The 24,897-nt window shown below is 37.5% G+C and overlaps 1 protein-coding gene across 12 annotated transcripts in view; it reads right to left on the reverse strand.

The window, feature by feature from the left end:
• The window catches only part of RBMS3 (RNA binding motif single stranded interacting protein 3), a 697,193-nt gene that overhangs the window by 127,419 nt on the left and 544,877 nt on the right, over positions 1 to 24,897 (reverse strand). For 7 of the 12 annotated variants that reach the window (XM_090142518.1, XM_090142517.1, XM_090142519.1 and 4 more), the window contains 3 exons: positions 24,345 to 24,502; positions 14,529 to 14,608; positions 7,454 to 7,498 (listed from right to left, as the gene is read on the reverse strand). In XM_090142518.1, the coding sequence (XP_089998644.1) occupies positions 7,454 to 7,498; positions 14,529 to 14,608; positions 24,345 to 24,502 (283 nt within the window). The remainder of the gene's footprint in view (positions 1 to 7,453; positions 7,499 to 14,528; positions 14,609 to 24,344; positions 24,503 to 24,897) is intronic. The other 5 variants (XM_090142522.1, XM_090142521.1, XM_090142523.1 and 2 more) reach the window with 1 other exon arrangement.

Genomic DNA, 24,897 nt, shown 5'->3' on the forward strand with positions numbered 1-24,897 from the left:
AAAAGCTTGAAGTATGTTTCTAATTTTGGCAAAGGAGGAGACTCAGAATCTTAAAAGCTGTCTTCTTGTCTGGAGTAGAGCTTTGAGATTTCCAAACAGACAACAAACAGTGAAAAAGCTTAAACACACAGAAGGGAAAAAAAAAAAAAAAAAGAAATTGGAGAAAAAAAATCAGCAGAAGAAAAATATATCAGGATCTCAAAAGCAAAGGAATGTGCTGAGAATTGGCTGTTTTTAAGACTGACGCAACTTGTAAAAGCTAGCATGGAAGATGAGGAACTGTTTTAAGCTGATAGATGCTTTAGAGTTCTGAGCAAGAGAAAATAGGAAATACCTAAGAAATTGTTATTTTGGTTTTGGCAGATATTAGGGACAGACCTTTAAAATGCCACAAGAGCAAAAGGATATCCTCTTTTTGGGAAGATGAGCACTCTTCTAAGAGCTGAGCTCAATTGCTAAAGCCCATAAAAAAGGATTGATGTGTGTGAATGTTAACATTCATGGCTCAACTCTCTATCCAGCTCATCTGAGATTTAATTCCAAGGGACAGGTATTTCAGCACAAAAGCACGTGCCAACAAATTAAAAGCAGTATCCAGATGGAAGATGCAGACAGGAACAATCTCAAAAATTAGCACACAAAAGTAAAATGTCAGGAAACTAAATTCCTTAAAAGCGATTACCTAGAAGAGCAGATTTATAGTCTCTAAAAACAAAATAAAACCTATGAAAACAAACACAATCTGACTTCAGGAGGTAATGAGTTTGAACTAAGATGTGGGATTAAAAATTAGATTTCTTTGAGATCTGCTGGTCTCAAAAAATATTTGGAAGAGCTATGCACGATGGCTTTTATTATCCGTAGCACTCCAAACTTGCTATGAAGGACCAGGTAAATCTTTCTGTCCTTGGTCTCTCTATTGTAAAAAATGGCCAAAGACCACTCATTATAATACCCTGTGAGGCAGTTCACCTGTGAGATGCTCAAGTACCAACGGCATTGAAGGAAATGGAAACAGATAAGAGTATTGAACAACAACAGCAACAAAAAAACGTCCAAAGCTATCCAAGTAGAAAAAGAATAGAGTTGTTTTTAGTGTAAGTGGACACTGATATACCACTATACGTTTGGTGATTCAGAGGAGTTCTTAGCTTGCCCAAACAATTCAGAAAAATTGATTTTGATCTGTCCGGAATGATGAACTTTCGAGACAAAGATTCAGAACCACTGTACAGAACCTCTCTGAATGTAAGGCTCAGTGTTGGGAGAGGACATTGCTATTCGGGACAAAAATAAAGCAATTTTGTAAGGGTGATTTCAGCATGCACTGAGAAGCCTTTCTTGACCATTTCAGGAAAAAAAAAAATCACATTTGTATACATGTATGTATTACTCTATTTATATATAATCAGTGTTGCTGAAAAATGGATTTACAAGCAGTTCTGGTATGACCAGAGCTCAAATGTTGGACCACAACTCAAATCTTTCCAGGTTGGTAGCCTGTATCTAAATCTACAGAAATCAACAATGCAAAGCATATCCAGTCAGTATCTTACATATGTATCAGAGCTCAAAAAGCCCAAGCAAAACAGACAAAGCAAGACAAGTAGCTGTCATACAGGTTTAGCTCTGATGATATAAACTTGCTATCAGACAAGGTTATCAGACGACAGAAGGTTTTTCCTGTCTAATGTGTCACAACACAAAACATTAAGCAATTCAGACTGCACTGAGAAAGAGACAGCAAAGGATCATCTCCAAGTCCGTGCCACTGAGCCCCAACTGAGGCACTGCCGATCCAGTGTGGAGGAATCTGTGCCATCAGCAGGCAAACCCTTCCTGTAGGAGCAGAGAACTGACAAGATGCAGATGGTGTCTGATCTAGGTCTGCAGGCACAGGATGTGCAGATGCAGGACTGTATTTACAAGGTCAGTGCAGCTGAGGTTGGCTCAAAACCCAGGAAGGAAGTCTTTGAAATGTTGGCATAAAAAAGATGGAGACAGCAAGGCAACACTAGCTGTGAGGGAGAGACACTGCACCAGGCTGTCTGGAACTGGGAAGAACGACAGGGAACTATTTCAGCAATGGAAGCACTCTCTACAAGGTACTCAGCAACAAGGAAAGAGCCATGCAGTCAGCTCTTCTTCCAGTAGTTGCTCATGCAGATTAAACTTGCTCACACCAGGAAAGAAGCAGGCAAAAAACCACTGGAAAGTGACAAAATAAGGATTAAACCAAAGGACAAACCTATGGTAGTTCTAAATGCTGCTTCTCTCTCACAGAAAGTGTGCACCATGAAGTTTCTACTATGGTCTGTAACAAAAATCTCTCTGCTCAGATGTGTGGTGTAAGGATTTATATCCTAATTAACCTGGCATTGTCTCTTCCCCTGAATAATCTTTCTTTAATACATCTGCCTTCAGTGGTGTACATCGACTGCTGATGGACCCACAGTCAACAGTGTGTGATATTCTGATTTCCTGCTTGCTGGTTGTAAGTCCCAATAGCTACATTTAATTTTATTAAATGCACTTGTGCTGGCTACAGCCTTTCACAGGCCTCTGCAGGGCTCTGTTACAGCCTTCAGTTTGAGACTGGACTACTCCAGATTCATCACGTCCCTGGAAAAAGGGCTAGATTACAATGTCATTTTCTTAAGTTAGTGCTAGTCAGTTCCTACATTGCTCTTCTCCTGCAGAGGGCCAGAAACACAATGATTAATATAATCATGTATGTGTTGTTTTTGTTGTTGTTTTTGTTTGTTTGTTTTAATTGAATGATGTGCAGCAATCAGGCAGAAAGGTTTTCATGTTCACTGCTAGGTATGGGATCCTATGCATGAGAAATGATAATGAGGTATCAAATTAGCCATTGATTCAGCTCCACTAGTGGTAACTGAAAACCATTATGTGGCAACTGCTCTTTTTTGGGGGTCTGTTTGAAGTACGTTGGTGGTCCTCATGTATTTCGTAGGAGACAAACATCTGCAGAACAAAACCCACTATCAAAATCAATACTATTAACATCTTTTTGAAGTGCTCCACTTAAAGGATGGGTTGATCTTCTTCCTGATCTTAAGAGTTGATCTTTCTTGTGTGACAAATATAAGCTTTGAACTTCCAAATCGTTTTTGTTGCATAAACAAATAGTTTTATTGCCCAGGTCTGACAGTCTGGTTTGACATATTAATTTTCATTGAAAATACTAACATTAAGAATCAACAGTTTCAACTACCCCTAAAATATTTCCATACCTAACTACCAATGTATTTTAATGGGACTGAGGTACTTCTCACTCAAACTACTTTAAAAATGCCCATGGTATTATATTAGGAAGAGATACTGCAGAGCTAGCAAGGAGCCACTTGCCAAAAACCAATAAATAAAGAAAAGTCTTGGAAAAAAAACCTTAACATTCAGTCACGCTCACTTTCTTTATTTTTTTCCATCTTGAACTGCTACTGTCCCAAGTATGTCTTCTGTTTTCTTAGCACTGATGCTAAATCCCAGTTTGGATGAAATGTCCAGTAGACAATATCAAAACCAGTCATCAGAGCCACACGATACACAAAAGGACTGCATTTCATTGAAATTAGAGGTAGGCAAAATGTATTTGTACAAAAATGAAAAAGCGCCCTCCAGCATATCACAAAAAATGCATTAAGGATATTTAATGACTGTAAGGCAGATGGTGTTCATGGTGCTTCTGCACTGGGTGAGCTTATAGATAGAGATTCACACAAGGATATAGTAGACTGCTGGGTCACATTTTCCTAACTTGGTCATATTTCCTTAACCTGAATAGGAACTACACATCAAAATGGTGTAAATAAGTTCTGAACTCCAAAACTTTATACGCCATCACAACATTACGGTATTTGGAGAAATAGAGAAGAAGGGAAGGGAAGAGAATGGAAGGGAAGAGAAGGGAAGGGAAGGGAAGGGATGGGAAGGGAAGGGAAGGGAAAAAGGAAGGGAAGTGAAAAATTAAGCTTATATTCAGTCAATTCAAAGTATAATCACTAACCCAACAGCAGAAAAAGCAAATTGTATTAATTAAGGTAATACTGTAGGTGAAGAGCACCCACAAAAATTGCAACACTTTTGGTAAGCATTTTTGGAAGGGTTAAAATTTGCATTTTTTGAAGATGAAAGTCTTACATGCAGTGACACTGGTAAAGCTTGCTCTTTGCAAAGTACATTTTTATACCACACCAATAAAATCAATGCTAAAGCATTTCTCTTCTCTTCTCTCATTTTTTATTTTCTTTCTTGTTTGCTGAACAGTAGCAATTCAGAAATACTGTATACTCAAGGATTATATATAGGGTGGTGGTAGAAATGCTACATACAAAATGCTGTTTTAATGAGCTTTAACAAAAAGGATGCATATAGAATCAGACATCCAGCATCCTTCCCCTCCCTCTTGATGTTTCTCACATTGTAGAAGGCAAATTGCAGGCACATCACAGACACGATAGCACTCACAGTAAAATGAAGGCTGTTTTGCCTTTTAAAGTTCTTGTGATTTAACCTGGGAAAGACCTTTCTATGATGTTATGATCAAACACTTCCATTCAGACAAAAAAGACTAACAGAAATGGCCAAGAAACTGGGATTCTGCAGCTGCTAAAGATGGCTGATCATCATAATGTCATTGTTAGTGGAAAAAAAAAAAAAATCAAATAAAACGTTATACATCAGTTTTCTCAGCAGTTTCAAGCTGAATTGCTTTTCTCTGTTGTGCAGTACCATTTGAGGAGGAAAAAAGGGAGAGACTGTCTTCAATTATGCAAGAAGCTCCTGGTATTCAAAACAAATGGAAACTGCTGTTGTGATAAGCTCTTCTTTTGTCTGAATGAATTACAAAGGGAAAGATCTTTATGTGCTACTTGGGAGACTTCATGCCACTTCATGCTTTTGAGGTGGGAGCTGTGCAGCAGTCCTCAATGTTCCCCTGGCCAAAGGAAAGATTTATTTTTTGAGGGACGAATGGAAAATGGCAGAAAGACAAGACCAGGAAGGCAAAATATCCCATTCTTGTTATATATTCTTCCCTTTCCCATTAAAGACACAAGTACCAAACATCTACATAAACCACTTGAGAACACAAAAGCACTTGGAAGATTGGATAAGTATGATCTACTTTGAGCCAGTTTTTCTGCAAGAGCTAGCAGGAAAATTTGGAGAAAACACAACGTACAGCCCTGAAGGAGCAAAACTACCTCTGTGAAGCTGCCACCCCAATGTGTTCAGAGACAGAATCATTCATGTCCCCGCTGAGTGGTGTAAGTGGCAAGGACCAGGTGCATATCACCTGGATGCTTACTGATTTTACAGTAGTGTTCCAAAATAGGCTAAAAAAAATCGATGCCCCAGTTATATTGGGATATCTGAAAAGGACAGTCCCAGAGGCTTCCACTTCTAGCTGAAATATGGACCTCCAAAGGAGTAGATCAAAGATCTTATACTTGTACATTTTTAAGCTTCAATAAAACTTTTGTTTTCAGGTTAGTTGGAATTTACAGGGCAAAGGTTCAGACTGAAACTCCTGACTGAAACTTCTCCATTCTTCAAATTTCAAAATGTTTAATGTGACTTGAAAGCTAGTGGAAAAGTGAGAGTGAGGGAAGAATGAGGCAAGAAAGGGTTTGTCTATAAAGGAGCTGAAAGGGAAATAATTCCCCTTAGTAAAAAAGAAAAAAAAAAGAAAAAAGAAAAAAAAAATACAAAGAAGAAAAGAACACAAACTGATATCTGGATATTATTGAGCATAACACACTGTTAGCTCAGGAGGTTAGCCTCTGTTATCCTGTGCTCAGCTAGATTGATGCCCTTGCTGAAGTTAGCATTTTAGTTGGCACAGGTGTGACAACACTCTACTGCAGCAGGAGGGCCTGCAAAGCAGATGTACTCCATCATTTAAATTGTCCTGAAGGGACTAATAAAGTAATGCAGGAGAAGTTATGCCAAGGGGAAGAAACAGGAGGAGTTTTGCCACTGCTGGCCAGAGTTGATGTGAAAACAAAATTCCTCCCTGAAATCTGAATCATGTACAAATGAGTTTACAATGTTCCATGCTCTTATTTGCATGCTTTTATTTGTTTGTTTTGTTTTATTTTAAATCACCAGCCCTTCAGACCTGTGCAATCTGAAATTCAAGCTGTGAATCTTTCTGGCTCATAAATTTTGCCTGCTATAACACCTGCGCAACTCGTCTGTCTGGTCTTGGATTTTGTAAGTGCATCCAAGGAGCAGCGCTGTCCCTGCACCAGGAACTTGTCAACACTTCTATGGCTGACGTATGAGCATGCTAGAATTCAGTGCACCTGCTCTCAGCTGTGTTGCTTACACAGTGGTATCCTGTAGAAAAATCTTTTTTGCCCATCAGCAGATACATCTGTCTTTGCATATAAAGCAAAGAAATTTGCTAAATCATTAGATGTACATAGTCACTCTCCAAAGCAAAAATTCACTTTGAGGTGAAAAGAATAATGTATATATTAAAATTACTTTAGATAAACCGTGACACAGTTCATTACCACTAGATATTACAAATGATAAAAGAATGCAGTTCTCCATTTATGTTACAGGCTTCTGGAAATACTAGGAAAAATTTGACAGGTGACACTGCGACAGAAAAAAGAAAAAAAGAAGGAAAGAAAAAAAAAAAAAAACAGAATGATCTTTTCTCATTTATATGCCATATTGTTCTCTAACTTCAGTCTTCTAAACCAAGCCAAAGATCTTAATCCAAACAGCAGTAATGCTGTTTTGTACATCACTACATGAATTACTACAATACCGCAGACAAATTGGTCTTATGCATTTTTGTTACTTCCAGATGCAAAGTAATAAAAAAAAAAAAGTATGAAATAATTTCTCTTTAATTATACAGCCAGATTACGAAACTCAGCATTTCATAATAAGGTTATTTAAATTCAAAAATATATGGCTCTTTTCCTAAGGACTTAAAGCCAGTACCAGCATAAATAAAACAAGACAAATATGTACCACATCAGATCTTTAGACCATCATCAGCATCTTTACGTATTTCTGGAAAACCAGGTCTTAGACAAACTTGGTACTAAGTCTTTTCTCACATAAATTCCCTGAAAAGCCCAAACTATGCGATTTAGCACTGATACACACCTCCTAATGTCTGAAATACAAATTAGCCCAACTCACATTTCTCCAAGAAATAGATATATAGCAGCTTCTGCACTTTACTGCATAGATATCTAATTCTGTATCATGCTAGAAAAAGGGAGTTTGTTTGAACTAAATGGAAATGAGATGAGGGTTTGATTGGATAGGGGATTTTTTCCCTATAATGTATCCCTTTGTTGTTAAAGAATATATAATCTTCAAATTCTAAAAAAATCTAGGAAATCAGGAATGGAACTTTACAGCGAGACATGGAAATGTGTGATATGAAACCAGAAGAATTTACCTGAATGGCAGCTCAGCAAGAACAACTGGTTACATAAACATAACTCTGGAAAAGAGAAGAAAGGAGCTAAAGATGGAGAAACCTCTGTTGTTCAGCGATCAGAAACGACACATTTGAAATTCCTAAGAATAGTAAGGATCAAAACAAATATTTTCTGACTTTTAAAGGCTCGTCTTTGAAAGGAAGGAGACAATCCAAGGAACACTTGATTTCAGCTGAAGTCATAAAATAGTGGACGTCTATAACTTAAGAGTGTATACAGGTTGGATTAAGGTCAAGTTGTATTTGGCTGAATACTAGAAGGAGAACAGAGTTGCAGCACCGATGAGGCTGGCCACACCACAAATACCTTCATGAGCCACAAAACCCAGCCACAGAGACCTAACTAGAGAAGCAGCAGGTTGTATATTTTCTACTAATTCAATATCTCTCCTATAGTTCCTTGGGAAGAAAGCCTATTTTTATGGCCAAAGTCTATGTGATTTTAATTGTTACATGATGTTTGAATAATCAAACTATAATTTCCCAGGGACTCACTTTTCTGATGGCTCCGTTTGCATCGAGACATCTTCTAATGTCTAATGTGACCTAGGCAACGAGTCCACAGAGCCCATCCTGCATTAAGCAGTTTTCCATAGGAGCCTGAGCTGGGCACTGCTGCCTGCACACTGCCCAGGACACGGGAAGCATCTGGTGAGCAAAGTGGGATGAGTTACACTGACCTCATGGTCATTCACCAGGACTTGGGGAGGACAATAAGGAAAGCATTAGAGACTTAGATAGTCTGTCAGAGATAAAGATTATGAGCTGACAGAACTTAAAAGGATGTTTTTAGGGTTCAAGATGTAAAAGAAGTTTCTGCTAACAATGAGCTGAGCGCATGCATTCACAGAGCACAGAAATTGAAGATAACAGCGGTTCCATAAAAAAAATGACAGTCGGGTATTGGAGACAGGATAAAGAAACAGAAAATCTGTTAAACTGTCATTTTACAAAAGTCTTTACATGGATTGTATCTTCTGATATAGTAGGGAAGGATGTTTACTGCAGTCATCAGATAATAATGAAAATATTTACATTACTGAATTTACAGAAGGTAGAGAATGTAAAAGATTCAGATAACATTAAAATCATAAATGTTAAAAGAAGTGAAGATACAAATGAGGGATATTTCATTTTTCTGAACACAGATCTTTCCTGAGGATAACAATATGTATAAGATAATCTTTTTAAACCAGCTCTACTGAGTATTACCAGTATGAAACTTAGCAAAGCATGGTTTAAGTTCTCAATAGTACTCAACAAATGTTTTAAGCTAACTGCAAACCAGTACCTAGTTAGTTTCTCCCTTTGACTCCTGTTTTGTCTTGTCTAAAACATCACATATATATATCCATGTATATACAAAGAGAGATAGAAAGACATGGATATTTATAGTAATTTATTACTTACCTCAATAAGTGAAGTAAACTCCCCAAGAACACAGTTTTGGAATAGTTTTTAAGTGTTTTATGTATACAGATCAAGAGACACAATTAAACAAAAAGATAAAGAAGCAAACTAAAAGAAAGGAGCTAAGAAGTTCTCAAACAACACATATGAGGTTAATTCATTCATTCAGAAAAACAACTGACATTATCACTAATGACATATAAGATACCATTTGTTCATCCAATCAGAAAGAAAGAAAAAAAATATAAAAATGCTTCCATCCATTGCACAGCTAATCCTCAACTGAAGTACTTTTTTTTCTCATTTCTTAGTCATGATCTCCTAGTAAAAACGTAGCTCTTAAATATGTAATTTCATATTCTAAGTCTAACTCTCTGAAGCAAAGATTAAATATGTGAATTTACTCTTTGTGTTTAAGAGAATCCAAGAGATGACTATGGAGAATACTGAAACTAATCAGAGATGTAGAAAATACCTGTTCATTCTGGTGAAATGAGTCCACAGAAATGCAGTGCTCTGGCCCTCTTCAAGAGAACATATGACTAGTTATTATTTTTTTTAGTCATTATTTCAAGAACAATCTTCCTGCCTGAGGTATTTACAAATATATCTGAATCACTGCAGATCATTTTTCCCTGCTTAAGAGTTCCTGTTTAAGTAAAGGTCACTCCCAAAATGCCAGTCACTTGTTCTTGTGGGGTTCTTAACCTATACAAAAATAGTGTTTACTTCTGCTTTCTGGTTATCAGGCATTTGTAACCTGGCACTAAAATTAGTGCTAAAGTCCACATAGAGCTACTAAGAATCATAGAATCACATGATCATGGAATGGCTTGGACCCCAAGGATCATAAAGTTGTTGCAAACCCTCTGCCACTGGCTGGGTTGCCAACCACTAGATCAAGTAACTAGATCAGACTGATCTCAGATTGATCAGGTAGACTAGACAGAAGAAAAAGGAAGATACTTGAGCATGTATTGTGTCCATGTGTCTCACTGTCTAGAAGTTTTTGCTGAAATAGGAATTGGACCAAAGCACTCTGACAACCAAATGTATTTAGAAAGCAAATAAAATTAGGAAGTACTACAATTACTAGAAAATGCTGTGAAGAAGCATAATGAATAATTAACACAACTGAGGCAAATTTCTGTGAAATTCCAGAGAGGAAACTAAGAACAATATTGTTAAGCTTCTGCATGTATACAGGGGAGAAAAAATATATATATTTTTAAGACATCCAGGTATACTGGGAGCTGAACACTTCAAAAACTGCAAAAACTGCACTCAAATTTCACACATTGAAAAAGAGATCAAGTTGTTACTGACAAAATTAGGCATGTTTACTTGAATTCTGTAGTTGAAAAATGTGATACATTAGTAGGATTTCATTTTTAAGTCTCCTGTATACCAGTAAAAAGAGAAGTGGCATTGGAAGGCCACTTCCAATTAGAACCTATTAGGCCCTGGTCAATTTATCTCAAAAAAGCAGTGCTAATAAATGGAAAACGAAAACAAAACACTAAACAATCAACCAAGAGCTACTCCGAATATTTATGAACTTCACATGGAATCTGCTGAGCATTAATGTTTTGCAGATTTCTTGAGACAATTGCTCTTTTTCAGTCTGCAAGAAATGCAAAGATACTAACTAATTATTTATGGGACAACCAATTATCTTGAACTATATTTCTAAGACTGAACATCATGAAATGCCTATTAGTTGAGCAAGCAGGACAGTGGAGCAATTCCCTTTGGAATGGAGTGAAGCCAAGTAGTTGGACAGAGAAGCACCCTTAGCAAAAATAACTCACTAATATAGATGTAACAGTGCTCGATTTACTTAGCCATTACACATCTGATCAGCAAAACATTTTGAGTGTCAGAAAATAACCCTTCCACTGTCACTGGCTTGAAGTAGAGCAGTCTGGAGCTGCAACTGCTCAGCTCTATGGCTTTTTTTCAGACAACAGACAGACAGTAGTTGAAGTTAGAAAGTGAAGAATGATATACTTTTGCCGTGGGCACACACAGAATAAAGAGCATTCAGAGTGGCCTGTGTGTGCAGAAGTGAGGCTGCTTTACTCTTTTCTGATGTACTGTTGGCCTAGACCAGCTTAGATCTGCCACTTCTGCTTGTGCTCAAATGCCGAGGCACACAACAGTTGAAAAAAACCAAACCAAACCAAAATAAAACAACCTGAAAATGAACTAAATTTACATCTCATTTACCATGGAAACAATAAGTGGGAAAGAACCTGAAAAAAAAGAATGTCTGTGGTATACTTCAGGCCAGCATAACAGAGGCCACTGTGAAAGCCAGAGCTGTGGGGCCTTACTGACAAAACTGCTGAGCAGGACGTGGAACCCACTCCAGTCCTTTGATCATGACTTGATAATCAGGCACAACTGCACCACAACATATGCATATTTTATCCTCCAGACACAGTATATGCACACACACAGATATATCCTATTTCCTCACCAGCATTGCATCTTAGGGAATGCAACTGGGGAAGATGGTATGGATGGAAGCTAGCTGCCAAAGTGGTTTGTCTGGTCCATAATTTCACTGCCACAGAAAACAGGGTAATACAAAATAGACTACAGCCAAGCCAACTTAGACCTGGGATTGTTTAGTCTGAAGAAGAGGAGGCTCAGGTGTGACCTTACGACGTGTGCTCTCTTACAACAACCTAAAAGGAGGTTATAGCACGGTGGTGATCAGCCTCTTCTCCCAAGTAACAGTGATAAGACGAGAAGGAATGGCCTTAAGTTGTGCCAGGAGAGGTTTGGGTGATAGTAGGAAAAATTTCTTCTCAGTGGTGAAGAATATGAACAGGCTGGTCAGGGAGTTGGTTGAGTCACCACCCCTGGAGGTGTTCAAGACAAGGATATATAAGGCACTGAAATGACACGCTTAGTGGCATGATGGTGATGGGCTGATGGTTGGACTAGATGACCCTACTAGATGACCCTAATCCAACCTGTTACTAGACAGCAAGCTTGCACTAAAACATGAGAGCTTAGGTGAGAAATGAGGACAAAATCTTGCCTGCTGGGCCAAAAGGAAATCCAGCTGACTATACAGAATCAATTTCATTTAACCCTAAAAGGATTGATTAGCTTTCTCTCGCAGTAAGATCATGTCTTGAGAAATAGAGGTTAATAACAGATAGTGTTGCATACTTCCACTAATGTTCTCTGGTTCCTCATGTTTTAACTGAAATCCATAAAGAGGTCACAGCAATAACTAGAGATGATTTTCTTTCGACGTCAATTACTGAGATGCTGGAAAGATAATTTTCAGAGTCTGACTGATTTTCCAAATACACTAGGAGACTGTTTCTCCTGTCTTCTCCATGCAGGAAGATAAACAACTCCCCGGAGGTTGACAAACAAGATGCTTCTGTTTTTACTAAGAAGTTTAAGTACAAGTACATAACATATACATAAGCTGAGTAGCAGCTCTAACAGAAATTACATGAAGAAGAAACTAGACTGACTTGCTTTTTTGCAGTTGTCAAAGATAAATGAGTGGCTAGTATCACTTAAATTGATCCAACTGCTCAAATGATTGTGTTTGTTCTCTGGCTTCTTAAGAGGAAGACAAATGAACACAAGAAGTCTTTTAAATATGGATTCAAAGCGTGCCCTGCACTAATACTGAGGTGCAGATATTGTCTTTTATGTGTATCAAATACACTCCGATAATTTCTAATTATCTGTGTTTGCAGCCAAAGAATCTGTCCTCCAAAAATGAGATAAAATGCGATCTTACAAATATATAGCGGATAGTTGAGTTCAGCTACTGACTTTACTCCATGCTGCATTATACTTTATTTTCATCTGAATGGCACTCAGTTAAACAAAAACTTCTAAAATACTCAGTTCCCAGATAATCCTTGCAACTAAGTGACATGCATGCACTGCAATTAAGAGAAAATAATATCAGACAACTTTGCCATCTGGAAGTCTTCTTCAAGAAAGTAAGAGTAGATTTGAGTACTTGACTGAGAAAGCAGCAAAAGTTACAACCATTAACATTCAACTTCACTGTATGTCTTGGAACAAGAATAAGTATTTACACTATCTTATCAAGACTCCTATTTTGATGTTCCACATTGTTTTTGTTGAGTATCAATTCCTGACTAATTTAAAATAAAAATAAAAATAAAATAAAATAATGATTTCCAGGTACTAGCTATCATTTGTTATCACATAGCTCTTCTTGTGTCAGGCATTGTAAGAATATTCTATTTCTTACTCAAGTGATGTGTACTCTCTGGGACAACTGGGAATGTGACCATGGAGTATGCATGATTCTTATGATGAAACCGCTCTTCCCAAACCCTTGCTGTTCACATTCCTTCCATTGGGTGTTGCTATGATATTAAACAAATTACAACTGTGACTTAATGTATGCACACAGAAAAGCATGCCAAAGGTTTGAGGTCTCTCCCTACATTGCTTTGCCCGTTGCTTCAGACAGCTGAGTCTCTGCTGTACATTACACAGATAACACACATTAGTTGATATTAAGAAAATCTGTCAGTGACTACTTGTGAAAAAGAAGGCCAAAAAATGAAGTATTCCAGCTTGCACTAGAAGTTTTATACTCTTTCACGAAGGTGATTTGACTGCAGTTTATATGTACATTGCGGCATACAATTACTGTATGCAGTAGCTGTGCAGATGGCTCTCTTTTAATTAGAGTATTTAGTGCATCTTCTGTATAAAGAATCAGGCAATGAATAAGGAGAAATTTAATGAAAGTAACCAAAAAAGGAAATAGTATAATGAAAGTTTAAAAAAAAAAAAAAAAAAAAAAGTAATTCTTGCAAGGATTTCTTGCTCACTTAATGCCAAAAACTCTAAATAGCTCTTCAGACAGTTTGAAGGAGAAGTCTTTGAAGATCTGTGGCCTTGGGGAGGTCTTAACAAACACTAAGAATTAGGCACCTGATCGCTAAACTTTACCGTCGATGACCATAAAGATGACAGCTGAAGATTTCAAAAACAAGATACACTAGCTGTGACTGAGTTTTTGATATGGCTGGAGCACACCACTGAATGTATTCTATGAATATCATCAGAAAATCGCAAGGTTTTATTAAACTACGGCAAGTACAGATGGTATAAAATCACTTTGTATTTGAACTATCCTCAGTTAGTAGTAAAAGCTGCTACTATTAATATTAGTAACTGTAAATAATAGAAAGCTACTACGACCTGAAATTCTGGTCATTTTATAGCCTTTAATGCAGTTGCTGATCTAGTTATACTCCTAGGTTGTTAGAAAAGCAGTGGCATTTACCTGAGTGATCTTTGCTCTAATTGGAAAATATCACACACAATATACACATTAAAGAGGGAGAAACAGACCAAGACAACATGACTTTTATACACACTTAAATCTACAACTGTCAGACAGAAATGCTTGAATATAAGAACTTGGGCAGGGAATAAAATATTATGGGACAAAAATGATTGGTTTCATCCACATAAATCTGTAGAATCTCTTAGAAGGGACAATGACATGAGCCACTCTCAATGTACATTCCAGCACTTCTATATTCAAAACTCTTATGTAAATTTTACATTCTAGAATGATGGCTACACTTACCTGGTAGACCAGGTGGGGTTTTCAGATATTTGCCATTAAAATGCTGAATTACTACTTCACATTTTTCTGTAGATTCCATTCTGGAAAAGAGAAAAGGGTGGGATTAGGGATTAGAGGCAGTTAGAGTTACTAGACTTTCACAAAAATGCTCAGTCAGCAAAAACAAAAAGGAAAAGAAGGTAAAAAGAAGGACAAGCACAGATGCTGAGAGAAATCTTCAAAGCTGTTCTTGCTGACTTCTGTACAAAAACTGGTTGAGCTCATTACGGTGTAGTATGGCTTGTAAAGAGGACCTGTCACCCTCAAACCCTGCAGCTGTGCTCCCGGCTTGTGTGTGAGCTACTTCAATGTCAATGAGCAACTCCCTCCTGGCTCTGAGGGATCTCTCTGAACAAGGACGTTCTTTGTGCTCTCACGTGCTGCCTGGAAAGGCAAACGACTTGTATGTAGATTCCTCATGCACCCAGTATAACTTCAAATGGGTTGGGAAAAAGAAACAACAAGATTTGTAGAAGAGCCCAGAGGATTAAGCAAGAATTATTAAGGATGGCAATGTTAAAAAATAACCTGCAAGGATGAGCTGTAGAGCAAAACCAAATGCAGTGAATATGTACGTATTATATAAAGCCAAATTCTGGGTAAAGACGATTTGCATGTAATACCAGCAGGTGAAATGACTCACTATTCATTCTGTGTGACCTCAAAACAGCTTTCAGAATTGAGGCATTACAGCATTAACAGTGAACTAGTACATACATTATTGAACAAACTGCCCAAGTATACCAAGCCTCTAGTCAAATCCTAAACCATATCTATACCTCATCAGGGAATTCACAGGTTGTTCAGGTCTTGTGAACTGCATGACAGCATGCTAGTCCAGAGCGGTCTGCTGACTCTGCGACACAACTGGTACAGAAAAGTTGAAGACAGAAAAACTAATCATAAAACTAAAGCAATACACTCACTTTGTATCTCTTAGAAAAATGGCCTTTAAAAAATGTGTTCAACACTGCTTCAGCATGCTTCTTCTTACCTTCAGGTACTCCCCACAAGGTAACTCTGCCAATATAAATATTTCTTACTTCTCACTACTCAGATCTTTTAAAAACTATTTTATCTTCCATTCTTTCTATCACATGGCTTTGGGGAAAGAGTAACATGCATTCTACATCGCTCACATCACTTTACAGCAGAAGTTTGACTCCTAGGGTAAAAGTTTTGCTTAGAGTTCAAATGGACAACCAAAAGAAAAATATATCACATAAACAAACAGCAACAACAGCGACAAAAATTGATTAATATTCAAGTCTTTTCTTTCAGATCAAATCATTAAAAAATGTAACTTCTATGTAGTAACACTGCTTTCATTGCATGGTGTGTGGGCTGGGCTGTTTGTCCAAGCACATAGCAGCTTAGATTGTTCACTTTGGCTTCATTCAGATTTAACTAAGCGAATGTCTGCACTGAGCCTTTAGAGAATCTTGTCTCTTGAAGAATAAATGCAATAAAAGCCTGTTTTCTGTAGCTGCAGGCGCTTAGTGTCAAACCATGTTATGTTGCACCACACAGCAGTGACAATTTCATTTTAATACATGGGGCACATTTTAACAAGCCAAAGCAGTCCCTGCAAAGAGTGCAATATATAAGCTGCCAAGTGAAAGAGACTCAGTGCACTTCGTGCATTTTGTGTGGGAAGAGAATAGAAGTGAAACCCACAGTGTTCTGGGATAAAAAGGCCATCATTTGAAAAGCAGCCTTAGAAGGAATGTGCACATTTTCTTCTCAAGTTTCACAATTAGCAGCTCTCAACTTCCATTGCTAGCTATCTGTAATCAGGCACATGCTTCACTTGAAACTGACACTAGCATTATCAACTCAGTTTGAAAAGGCAGTGTAATAGACAAAGCCGCTGATACACGCTCCCTTCAGATGTGCTGCTGAGGAACAATGGCAGCTGTCCCTCGTCTCTACCATCCCAGTGAATCCCCGAGTGCTCTCTGCAGCAGCCCTTGTGTGGGGCAGGCCTTCTTTCCAGCTGCACGTTGGCAGGCCTGCAGCCACAGAGTGACCAGGTCTTTGCCTGTCCCCTGTAGGGCCAACTGGGGATGAACTGTAATTTTTACTTGTCCAGAACTCCTGTTTCTTAGGTAATCGTCTGATAGTTGTTGTCACCCTGGTTTTAATGTAATTAAAACTGATCAACACCAATTACTTAGGTGTCAGCGTCTATGGCAGATGCCTATTCATAGGTCAAACATATCTGTGTACACACTGATTCCAAGATTCCGTTCTCTTTTTATTTGCATTAGCCACAAAGACTAGCCATGCCTGGGAAGAGGCCCAATAAAAATATACTTCTGTTGGGTTCACACTAATAAATTCTGCCTACTATTTCTTCAAAAAGCTCTGTCACTATGCTGTAGAATGTCTAGAAACTCGAGGGAGATGGACAAAATACATATTTTTCTCATGAGTTTATTAATCTTGCTGGAGAGAGAAAAGTTTCAAAATATGCAATGGTACAGAGTGCTATCTAATAACACTACCACTAACAGGAATGCTACATTTTAAAAGCTGAACCCCAGGGGACAAGTTTCTTATAGAAGAATGTCATCAGAACATGGGTAGACTTGGGGGTACAGCACTTCTGAATCCATTTTTCAGGTGTTTTTTTGTTTTGTTTTGTTTTTGTTTTTCCACAATTGATGGAACAAAAATAGGCAAATTATAACATGCTGGAAAACTGACAAAAAATTATGTTGAAAGATAATGGCTACTCAATTTCTGCTGGAAATCTAAGGACATCACCTTAAGCTTTACATGAGGGTAAAAATCTGCTTCTGATGACATAACTCACAAACTAATATTTTCAAACTCTTCATCAGCATGTTTTTGGTATTGAGGGAATCTTAGAAAACAACTTATGCTCCAAGATGCAGCTTGGAGATAACTATAATATATCTAAGTATTACTTTGGGTCTAGAAATGCATTGTGGTAAAAATTATCAAAGCCATAGGCCAGATTATTCTGATATTTCTAACACACAGATAATTACCAAAATAAACCAATAAAACGAAGATAAATGTGAGAATTGATTTTCAGTTGCTTCTGTGTATTTCCTGGCTCTGGAAGCTGATTCTGGAAGCAGAGATTCTCAAATACAATATAAGTAATTAGTCTGACTGTATTTCATCCAAGTGGAAATGAAGTTCATTTAAAAAATAAGAAAGGGAGGATGGTTCTTATGATTTTTCTAGTCATGGTTTACAAATTTATGATGATACAATATGACTAGAAAAACAAAAACAAAAAAATGACGGGTTAATATTAAGCAAATATCATGACAAAATCATTTGGGATTCTTCTCTTGCTATCAAATACTCATTTCAGATAATTTAAAAAACTTATATCATTCTCTTTACATAATCCAGTTGTTCCAAAGTAGTCATTATGTACTGTTACATGCGATGGGTAACCTCCATCATGAAAAAAAAAAAAAAGAAAATTTGGGAAAAAAATAAGGTCTTACAAGTGTTTATTTTATTATAAAAATTGATGCCATGCCAAAAGGCAATTTAATAAAATTTATATACAAGGAATATCATGATGATTACATAATTATTGCATGTGAAATATTCAGTAACTACCAGTTAGCAGTAAAATGTGGGTTTGGTTTATGCATGCCCTATAGTCACTTTGCTTAATAAAACTAATGTAAATGAGAATCACCTGTGTTTTTTTAATATCACATTTAAATATTAAAATATTCAATTATTATTATCACATTTATATTATGACCAACAAAGAATACTGTTCCTCTCGTGTACAAAGGAAACCAGAAACAGTGTTTCTTTACTCTTTAAAGCATTTTTCAAAGATGAAAGTAAGTAGGTAATAGCAATATTTTGCAGCAGATTGTCTGAAAAACTGAGGCCATTGTTTGAATACACAACAGAGATCTCAGTTTCTTTAGCCTATCAGTGAGAGAGGCAGCCTGATAAGGGTGCATAAGAAACTTAGTGGGGAGAATGTACTAGATATAAAGTAGTTCCTTAATCTGGTTGAGAAAACTGTGACAAGAGTCAGATAAATTTAAAAGATACATCACGCAGAAACTTTTCACTGCAAGAAAGATAATGCATGGACACACATTATGTATTATGAAATTTCTTAACAACCAGTCCTCCTTATACCCTACTCTTAATCAATAACTTATTTATTTTGCAAACTTAAATCCAGGCATTGTAAAACTCTGATATGTCTGCTACCTGTGAATTTCTTTTCCTCTCTATCCAGGTACATTACATCTCCAACTTTTCAGCACAATTGCTTCAAGATGTTTGCACTTCTGAGTTGAGAAACTTTTATTTGGGAAATACTGTTCCCTTTCTCATTTACAGGAAGAAATATTAGTTTTGTCAACTTCTCTCATTTCTCATAAATACTGTCTTCTCCCAGTGTGTCTTGCCCGTACATTTTTCATGTTCATTCCTGTCTGCATGAATAGCAGAATGTTGTCTACGATCACAGTTGGATATACAAGTTATGCAAAAACAATTCCAATGACGACAGGTAAGAATGGGGGCATATGGTCTATCCATGCAGCATGGCCCATTACGCGCAGGGGACCCTTCTGATCTCCCTGCATGGAGTCACAGAGCTTCCACTCCACAGAGAAACCTGTTCGTTTCAGAAGAAAGCTAATGCAACTAAATGATACCTCTATTACCCTGAAAAACCCTGGAAGATGCACAGCTTCTTTTGAGGGAAAGAATATAAAAATTAAAGGCTTGGCTCTTTCATTTTGCTTGAGTGGAAACTGGAACAGATCCATTTCTACTGAAATTCACATGAAACTTCTATAAATAGAATAATGATCCTGTGGAGCTCAAAATTTCAGTTGCTGAGTTAAATACTGTTTCCAAAGACTAAATTTAATACATGTAAAATGCAGATAAGTAGGAGATAAGTTTAATAAAAAAAAAAACATTTGCTGGCAGAGAAAAGCATTTCTTTGGAAGCTCCACCAAGAGAACAAGGCAGGGAAAAGACAAGAATAGAGCCCAAGCTCCAAAGGATAATGCCCTACTATAGATCCCTCTGCTTTTTCACACAGGGACATCTCCTCAATGTTACCTTTTTGACCTGAGATAATAGAGAAAGCTAATTGAGAATCTCCTGGGTCTTTCACTGGGAAGAGCATCATAACATGTTTTTATGACAGTATATGTTGGACATTTTTTCTCCTGTTACTGGAAAAAGAATAGTATGAACACACAGACATTTCTACCTAGTCCCTGTCTGATTTATGTTACAGACTTCACAGTCTCAGGTTAAGTATTATACTGGTGCCTGCTAGCAGAGCAATACTTGACAGTCTGACTGCAAGCATTTCCATCATAAACTTCTGTTTTCAGAGGCTTATGACTTTGTTGTAAAATGTCACTTAGGGGCTCAATCTTGCAAGGTCATTTTAAGTTACAAGACAGTAAACAAGCAAAAAAAAAAAAAAAAAAAAGGTTAGTAGTTTAATCTAATTCTTCTTAGTCTAATTCTTTGCAATTTATCATTTAAAATGACCTATAAAATGCTTTCTCTGCTGTTCAGTTGAGTATGGTACATGTATGTATGGTTTTCTAAATACTGCCATCACTGTAGGGAGGATACAAATAATACTTCAATGCTACTTTACTGTGGAGCTCTGAAACCCAATCTTTATTTCACTAATTCAGTGGCATAAGTATATAAGGGTATATCATAGTGCCCCCTTCTTCACATCCCTAGGAGTTTTTCAATTAAACTCAAAGTACCTAGGGATTCGGTCATGAAAATTGCTCAGCTAAATCACCTAATGACTTCCAATTTTCCCTTTTTCTTCACCGTTAAGGGATTCATGCTTATTTTTCATGTTATCAGTTCCCATTGACATTTGTCCTAGGACCCTGCCCTGTCTGTGCCTCTCTGGAATTTGCATCTCCACGGAAGCACAGACCCATGCCTAGCAATATTCTCAGGGATGTACTGAGTCTACAAAAATTTCATCTAGGTGGCAAACCAGATGGAAATGTAAGGATTTTGAAGACATATGCTCATCCCATAGAGGACTTCAGAATTCTGCAGGAAGGGGAAGGTTTTTTGATGAAAATTTATCACTGCAGGCATTGGAATATTGTATAGATATCACACACAGTCTTTGGGGCATGTTTGGGATTTCCAGTTTCATCTGAGATATCCAATTATAAAGCAATTTTCTGGGGAAGATGTAGGATTTGACAGATCACTCTTCTGACTGAAAGTAGGAATGATCCTCATCATATCTAAGCCTGCACTACTGTCCCAGATGATGGATTTGTTCAAGTTAAATTTATAGCACCTTTTAGAACACCTTTTCAATCATCTTCAATTAAACCCTTAAATAAGGAAGAACAAAGCATTTCCCTTCTTCACAGATGTATCCTTAAACTACCTGGATGTTCTCTATCCCCCGTTGCTGCTGATGCATCTATACCTCCAAAGCAGCACCATCAGTGATCCCTACAAGTCTTCCTCCAAACACTTCCTCTTTCACTTAGCAAAACATTCCCACTACTTTGGCTTCACTTTGATTGTGTTACTTCTGTATTTCTTTTGACATTGAAACATGGTATTCACCCTTTACAGGTCTGTGGAAAGCCAACTCTTTCAGCACATGGAGTTACCTGTATGTAACATGACATCTTCAGGATGGAGTTGAATATTTCCCTCAGTGCTCTGGGCACCTTCCGCTATCGAGTACCTCCAGCCTAACTCCAAGACCTCTCTTACTCCCTACCTCTGACCTGCTTTTTACTCTCACCAACAACATTGTTAATGCCTAGTTCACAAAGCTCAAATCATAAAAGATGACACAGCAGCTTTAGAATGATATCTCAGAAAAAAAAAGCCTTCAAATCCAGTTGCTTTGGTTTTTGCTTTTTTTGTGTGTGTGTGTTTGTTTGCTTCTTTTGAGGATTAAGGACTTTGCGTTCACTTTAAGCTCTGGGGAATCCCCTTATGCTTTCAAAAAGAAAGATCAAGTGGTGAAGCCACTAAACGGCTCATGGCAACAGGGATTTGAGAGAAACACCTACCATTTTAAGTCTATGGTGAAATCCTGTGTAAGGGCAACTATGCATCACTCCCTCTTTGTACAAGAGATTGAGCACAAAGCTTCTCATCTGCACCTTCTTTCTCCATATTCCCTGCTTATAGGAAGCATTTCTCCCCGCTGCTCCACCACATTTCTCTTCCTGCCACGTGACCAGCTGTGTTCAGCCACAGCCCCGCTGACAGCAGCAAGAGAGAACCTGCCAAATGGCAGCTCCCACAGTGAGCCTGGAGCCAGACAGCACCAGCCCTGAAGTGCAAAGCCAAGGAGAGCAGCAAGGTACAGGTAGGTGTCCAGAGGTTACATTAATTCCCTTTCAACAGGATGGACTTCTGTGGAGCCACAGCTGCAATTCAGAGTTACCCTTCACTGGCCCCTTGCTAACAACTCTCCTCCCAAAATCTCCCCCGTGCTGTGCCTGGGCACAGATGTGTTCAAGCCACAGTGAAATATTCTAGAAAGTTTCAAGAAAATCCGTTCTGGTGCTTTTGAGGAATGGAAAAGAAAAAATATTTTAACAGCTTAAAAAAAGTGAGCTAGTTTTCTATGTGTGTATTTTGAAAGAGGCTGAACTTTAATGTGGCCAGACATTACTCAGAATGCAGATCTAAGAGTTTGATCCAAGAACATTTGAAGCCACTTGGATTATAAATGATTAAGTAGCCGCCTGCAGTACTATGAAATTGCTAATCATACCCACTTAGAGAAATATCCGACAATAGCTGTCTACAGGAAGTCTTTACCTCTTGAAAAAGTTTATACGTTTGAAAATACTTACTTTGACATTCACTATTCACCTAATTGGGCAAAGTCAAAAAGGGATTTTTAACCCTCACAGCAGTTAATTAATAATTTTTGAACCACCTAACTTAAAAATTGCTGGGTTCTAGTGTACAGAAAGTTGACTTCTTCTGAGCTCCTGTGGCTCATGTAAGAGCTGTGGGAAGGAGCATGGAAAGCAGTATGAGGCACTTTCACAAGCAGGCGGCTCCACTGTGGCAAGAGGGCACCAGCCAGAAGATGTAACAGCCAAGATCACCAGATGGGCTGCTGATCAGAACTTCTAAAATCTTACTTGGGCTGTAATACAGCTGCCATTCCCTAGATATACCCTATTCATACCTACACTTTGTGTACTTACACTGTAGGTACACTAGAATGAAACCCTCATGATTACAAGCTAAACTAAACAAATTCATCTCTTTTGAGTGACATGCAGTAAAATGATACCAAAGAACACACTATTACCAAAAGAAGATCAGGTGGTCGTGTAATTACAGCTTGTACTGGTAATTCTGCCAAGACAAGAGTCAGCATTCAACTGTAATTATACATTTTTGTATTAACTCTGTCCTCACTCAGGGTCAGGAAAATCTCTGCTATACTTCAACTTCGGAGCAAAGTTTTTACTACTCTGTCATTTGCGTGATGAATTACAAAACCTTCAACTTAGCACATGAAAGGTTTTTTGAAATATGTTACATTATTAAATACATTTTCACAAACAAATTCAATTTTTAAAATGCAAGTTTATCCATGAGTTACACTAATTTATAGTTAGTGAGCTAGAAAGATTCGCGTTATTATCTGCAAGAATGCATAAAGAACAGCGTGCCCTCTCTCAGTATAAATGTTTTGCCTTTTTCCATGTGAATTCAAACAGTGTTATCTTAACATTCTTTGCACGTGATAATCTTTCACATCAAGGACAAAGGTAACACTACAGTGTCACTTATCCAGCACGCTACCTTTTTATCATACAGTACCCCATTTCACTGAGTGGTGTTATGACACTAACATAAGTGCCATGATATGCCAAGATATGGCATATTTCAAATAAATTCAAAAGATGACTAACTCACTTTGCCCCCTCTACAAAGAACAGTGTTATGAATATTCTGTACAAAAAATGATTTGGGATTTTTACTTTAATTATTATTTTTTATTTTTCTCTCAAAGCAGAAGAGTGATTGACAGCACAGTTTTATTTATCTTCTTATTTGCTTTTTCAGTATCTTTCTATATACAGCTTTCCATTCATTAGCTTTTCAAAAGAAAACTGTTTGATTTAAGAATGTTTCAAGCTGTGGAGAATCTGTGTAAATATTCACTGAGAGTAAACATTGAAACTTGCCTTTCTATCCTGACAATGACCCACATGGAAGTAACACGTTGCCCATTCTGTCCAAACTATTCTGACAGGGCATGTTAGATGCAAATATTTCTTCTTAATCTCTTCTCGTGGGCTTGAGATTTTTTTAGTTGTTAAGGACCCTGTGGATTTTTTTTCAGTTACAGTGCCTTCCTCTTGCTCTTCCAACTGCTAAATTTACTTTTTCTTGTTACAAAGTTGATACTAAATCTTTAAACAGTTTTCTCATCACATGGGTTCTTTTGGCTGTAGAACATTTATTATTATCCAAGCTTAATATTGCATGGATAGCTCTTTATTCCTAGTGATTTTTATTTCCATATACATACATACATACAAGGAACTAATTTTTGGAGAAATGAAATGGACATCCTTCTGCAGTGGTATTCCTCAGCTCAGTGGAAAGAACAGATGCACAATCTGATAAAGGTGCTGCTTTGCATTTTCCATAGCTACGAGGCTTTAGAGTTATGGAGTAGACAGCATTTGCAAAGGAATAAAGCCAAAAAATATACATAAATCGAGTAAGGATTTCACCTGGCAAAGCCAACTCCTCTGCTGACTCCATTTGCGTCTCTTAATATTCTGGTGGAAATGACATGTCCAAAAGGTTTCAGCATGTTCTCCAGTTCCTGCTCATCCATGGAAACAGGTAAATTTGAGATGTATAGATTTGTGGGATCTTGCTCTTGTTGCTGTGACAAAATGAGAGAAACAGCCTCAGTTAGACTCAGCAGAATGGAATTGCTCCTGCAATGACTGCTACTCATAAGAAGACCAAGCCAAAAAAATTACAGCCTTACTAGAAGCGAAGCTGGGCAATCTGTTTACAATGACAACAATTTTTGCCAAATTTCTGCAAACTCTCATGCATGTGCTTAACTTTGTGCGTGACTGCTCTTACTGAACCCAGTGACACTAATCATTTGTAGAAAATTATTCTCATGCACAAATGTTCTTGGGTTTGTGTCCTAACTTAACAAACGGATTGTGAAGAAAACATCATTTTCATAAATGTGCTCACTGTAAACATAAATAAATAAAAACCAACACATGTTTTCAGCAGATGTGCTTTCCAGCCTGCAGACTT

This window comes from Phasianus colchicus, chromosome 6 (genome assembly GCF_987193195.1).
Source record: "Phasianus colchicus chromosome 6, bPhaCol1.hap1.1, whole genome shotgun sequence".
NCBI lineage: Eukaryota > Metazoa > Chordata > Aves > Galliformes > Phasianidae > Phasianus > Phasianus colchicus.